Source organism: Triticum urartu, unplaced genomic scaffold, assembly GCF_003073215.2.
Source record: "Triticum urartu cultivar G1812 unplaced genomic scaffold, Tu2.1 TuUngrouped_contig_3824, whole genome shotgun sequence".
In the NCBI taxonomy this organism is placed as follows: Eukaryota; Viridiplantae; Streptophyta; class Magnoliopsida; order Poales; family Poaceae; genus Triticum; species Triticum urartu.
In genome coordinates this window covers 873-5,419 of record NW_024114376.1, presented here as the reverse complement: position 1 = coordinate 5,419, position 4,547 = coordinate 873, and the positions used below count along the sequence as shown (strand labels likewise).

The 4,547-nt window shown below is 47.9% G+C and overlaps 1 protein-coding gene and 1 pseudogene across 1 annotated transcript; one reads left to right on the top strand and one right to left on the bottom strand.

Annotated features, from left to right (window-relative positions):
- Window positions 1-1,769: 1,769 nt before the first annotated feature.
- Window positions 1,770-3,122, top strand: LOC125527415 (annotated as a pseudogene).
- Window positions 3,123-3,255: 133 nt separating this feature from the next.
- LOC125527416 (ubiquitin-conjugating enzyme E2-23 kDa) lies at window positions 3,256-4,285 on the bottom strand (the record flags this gene model as incomplete). Its single annotated transcript, XM_048691923.1, is given in 4 exon segments — window positions 3,256-3,639; window positions 3,734-3,862; window positions 3,999-4,051; window positions 4,171-4,285. Coding segments are annotated over 4 exon segments (431 nt in total), but the record flags the coding sequence as incomplete, so codon positions are not given.
- Window positions 4,286-4,547: the final 262 nt, after the last annotated feature.

The following is a 4,547-nucleotide window of genomic DNA, read 5'->3' as shown; positions in this document are numbered from 1 at the left end:
AGACGTTGGAAATCAGAGGACCGTTTCCAGATTACGGAGCTGAAAATCGGATTGCTTGTTAATTTGGTCCGAAATCAGAGGAGCTTTCCTTCCCGATCCGAGCGGCTGGTTTGCATCTACGGAGTATTTTCAGTCATGATCCGAGCGCGCTTTAGGCATACCTATCCCAAGGCATAAAATTAATGGTCCTGATTTAGTCGTCGCATTGAGCCATGTCCCAATGTGTTTTTTTTAGCACTCTAGCTCAAAAAAACATGAGTCAAAATTATGACCAATATATTTGTTATGTATATCTAAAATTAGCATCGCCAGAATTCATGAACATTTTTGACAATTTCGCAAACAGTTTTTCAAATTCGTGTACATTTTTTGAAATTGTGAAAAGTTTTTCAGAAATTTGGAACTTTTTTGAAATTCTGAATTGTTTTAAAGAAAAAAAAAGAACATGGGCCGCCCCAAAAGGGCATGTACGATTGCGAGGTTGCGCGTTTCCTCGTTTTCTGGCTCGCAGGTCGCCACATAACAAATGCCCTTTGCGACGTGGGCACTTGGATGACAATGGATTTATTGATGAGTTGGAGTTGATAAAGAAACCAAATTACTACTAGCAAATACTCCTATATGGATACCACCTGGAACATATAAAGTCAATATTGATGGAGCAGTGTCAAGAGATGGCACTAAAGGATCTTTCAGCTGTGACGATCGAAGGCCTCTCAGATCCTGAAATTCTTGAGACTATGGCCTGCCGCCAGAGTTTAACTTTTGCGGCTGGTCTTAATAAAATCAATGGTGAAGGCTTCTCGGGTACAATGATGCTATTTTTAGGAGTAACACGTAGGATAAATGTTGAGATGAAGAAAAAAGAAATCATAAGAAAAGACTTGTCTTCTCTTATTTAAGAGATCATCTCTTAGCTCAATATGTCTCACCATGTTTTAGGAATAGCTACCTATTGAAGATAAAGCTAAGATATAATCTATTGTAGACCGGAAAGTCCGTTGGTGCTCCTGGGAGCGCGCCCTCTTGCCATGGAAAAATATTTCAAAGTATGAAAAAAATCCAAAAAAAATTCGGCGCATACGTCTCGACATTATATGTGTGCACGTTAAGTTTTGGAGAAAACCGATATATTTTTTTTTGGCTTGTATAAAAAAGACAAAAAGATGTCTTGTGAATAACACTTTTTAACACCGGATTTTGTCTTTTTTACACGCGGCACATAATTTATCGGTTTTTCATAAAACAACTTTGTGAGCATGTATAATATCGAGATGTACACGCCAATTTTTTGTTTGAATTTTTTTATCATATCAAAATATGTTCAAAACACATTTTAAAAACCAGGAGCGCGTGCTCCCATGTGCCAAAACGTCACTCTCTTATTGTAGACATACTTTTTTGTCATTTCTAAATTACATGCAAGACTTAAAAAAAGACGGTCTTATCAATCATTACACATGCCCTAAAACCGAAGGGAATGAATTAAATTCGGTAAATACAAATGAAAACTGATTTATTCTGTAGCAGCGAGAAAACTGAAAAATTTCTTTTTTTGGGGGGGGGGGGGGGGGGGGGTTTGGTCCTCAGTTTGTTGATTTTTATGCCCACCCCTCCTCCCACGAATCGGCCCAAATTCAAAAAATCAGGCAACTTACCATTAGCTAAACTGCAGTTATTTGTACTCCCGCTATTTAGATTTTTTTAAAAAAAATTATTATTTTCCAGATTCACTATTTATATTCTTTTTTATTTTCCAGATTCTGTTTGATGATTTTACTGATATACTCTAGATATCAGACGTTGAAGTGTACACGGAAGGCTGGTCAGTAGAGCGCCACGACTACTTCACTCACTCCCACACACACAGAGCTTAGCTCCAATAATCCATGGCCTCCGACCATGAGCGCCTCCGCGCGCTCAAGGCCTTCGACGGCACAGGCCGGCGTCAAGGGCCTCGTCGACCGCGGGCGTCACCACCATCCCTGCCATCTTCCACCACCCGCCGGACTCCCTGGCCGACGCGCCCCATCACCATGGTCACCACCAGTTCGCCATCCCGGTCATCGACCTCGCCGGCCTCGCGACGCCGTCGGGGCGGGCCTCGGTGGTCGGCGCGGTAAGGGCGGCCGCGGCGACCGTGGGCTTCTTCCAGGTGACGAACCACGACGTGCCGGAGCCGGCCATGTCCGAGATCCTCGCGGCGGTCCGGCGCTTCAACGAGGAGCCGGCGGAGGCCAAGGCGCCGTACTACAGCCGGGACCCCGAGCGGCGCGCTAGGTACGAGTGCAACTTCGACCTGTTCCGGTCGCCGGCGGCCTGCTGGCGCGACACGCTCTACATGGAGATGGCCCCGGAGCCGCCGCCGCCCGAGCAGATCCCGCCGGCGTGCCGGGCCATCGTGCCGGAGTACGCTGGGCTGGTGCAGCGGCTGGGGCGGACCCTCTTCGGGCTGCTGTCGGAGGCGATGGGCCTCCGGCGCGGGTACCTGGAGGAGGAGGCCGGGTGCCTGGAGGGGCTGAGCGTGGGCTGCCACTACTACCCGGCGTGCCCGGAGCCGCACCGGACGCTGGGCAACGCGAGGCACTCCGACCCCAGCTTCCTCACCGTGCTCCTCCAGGACGCCGTCGGCGGACTCCAGGTGCTGGTGGACGACGACGAGCGGCGGCCGGCGTGGGTGGACGTGCCGGCGGAGGCGTGTGCGCTGGTGGTGAACGTCGGCGACTACCTGCAGATCCTGTCCAACGACCGGTTCAGGAGCGTGGAGCACCGCGTGGTGGCCAACACCGCCGGTCCCCGGGTCTCCGTCGCATGCTTCTTCCGCGCCGACGCGTCGACGAGGGTGCTCGCTCCGACCGTCGCCGGCGGTGATGGCGACGGCCGCGCGAGGTACAGGAGCACGACGGTGCCGGAGATGCTCCGGCACTACGGCGCCAAGGGCCTGGACGGCGTCTCTGCGCTCCAGCGCGTCAGGATCTGAATCTACCTCATCCAATCTGAATGTATCTAAGTCAAAAAGAAAAAAAAATCTTGTGTTCATGATTCAGATTCGTTTTTGGATCTGAACTGATGATTCAAATTCATCCTAATGCAAGATGCAATCTCTGTTGTACTCTTTTGAAGGGTGGAAATTCGAATTCAGCTGGACATGCAGAGCAGATTTAAATTCCCCTGAGATGATTACAGGTAGGAAAGGGAAACATACAGTAGTAACATGAACTGAAAATGAATCAACACAACAGAAGAACAGACATCTTGAAGAATGGAAACATGAACTGCAAATGGAACCAACACAAACAAATGGCAAGTTATTCACAGCGACGACGACACACAAGAACTAGTGGAGCTGAGTTGAGATGGCTGATGACTTTCTTCAGCATCTGCCATGGCGGCATTCATCAGTGATCGCCGCAGCTATGTACAGACTGACAGACAGAGATACATCATGATCACCTGCATTACTGAGTTACTGACTGAGCTAACCATCCTTGCATCCATCCACCAGTTAAGGGTCTGCGTGGCCCATGATGGCCTCGTCGCCGGAGTCGTAGCCCTCGGCGTCGCTCAGCTCCTCATCACTCTCCTCCTCTTCCTCCTCTGGGGATATATCTTCAGGCTTGGCATATCTCTCACAATATTCTGAACAGAGATTTTTTTAGTTTGTGTTGAGGAAATACTATAGTGCACTCTATGACATAGATATGGAATACACAAGTTATGGTACAAATCAGACCTTTGACTTTATTTTCATAGGCATTCTTGTCGCGCATCATGAGCGAAGCCGCCTCGCCGTTCAAGGGGTCCGAGGGGTTCGGGTACAGGAGAAGCTGGGGCAGGAACACCTCAAAGATATTCACAAGGTCTGCAGCAACAGCAGGACAACAGCAGAAATGTGGTGCTTCAGTTCAGTTAGTAAAAAAGACACAAAGTCAACGGGGTCGGACACGTAAACAATATTAACGAGCAATAGCTTGTTTCGATATATCGATCGAATTTACCAAACATCGGGCTCCATGTCTGGTTGATCACATCCAAGCAGACAGAACCAGACCTGCCGACAAACAAACAAACAAACAAACAAACAAACAAACGATGAAACCTGACAGTATGTGCAATTGTGCAGAGAAGAGAATGGTTGGTTTGTGAAATGAAGAAGAAAGGAAGGCTTACATCTCATCGACATTGGGGTGGTAGATCTTGTTGGTGAACCCAATGGAAGGGGATTTGTAGGGGTAAGCTTCTGTGAGTTCAACCCTGACCTTCCACACACCACCCTGGTAAATACCTGCAGCAAGGAAACAGAGGAAGCCTGGTAATTAGGTAGGAGTACCAAATAAATTTGAAGTGCTACAAAGCAGATTGAAGGATCAAATTTATTCAAAATTGTTGTGTCATCTGTATGTACAGAGTTTAAATGCTACTTATCCCAAAATAAGTGTTGCTGACTGACTTTGTACTTTGTACAAAATCGGCGACACTTATTTTGGGACGGAGGGAGCAGTAGAGTGCATGCTTAATGCAGCATCATTCCCTTCCACTAGTACTCA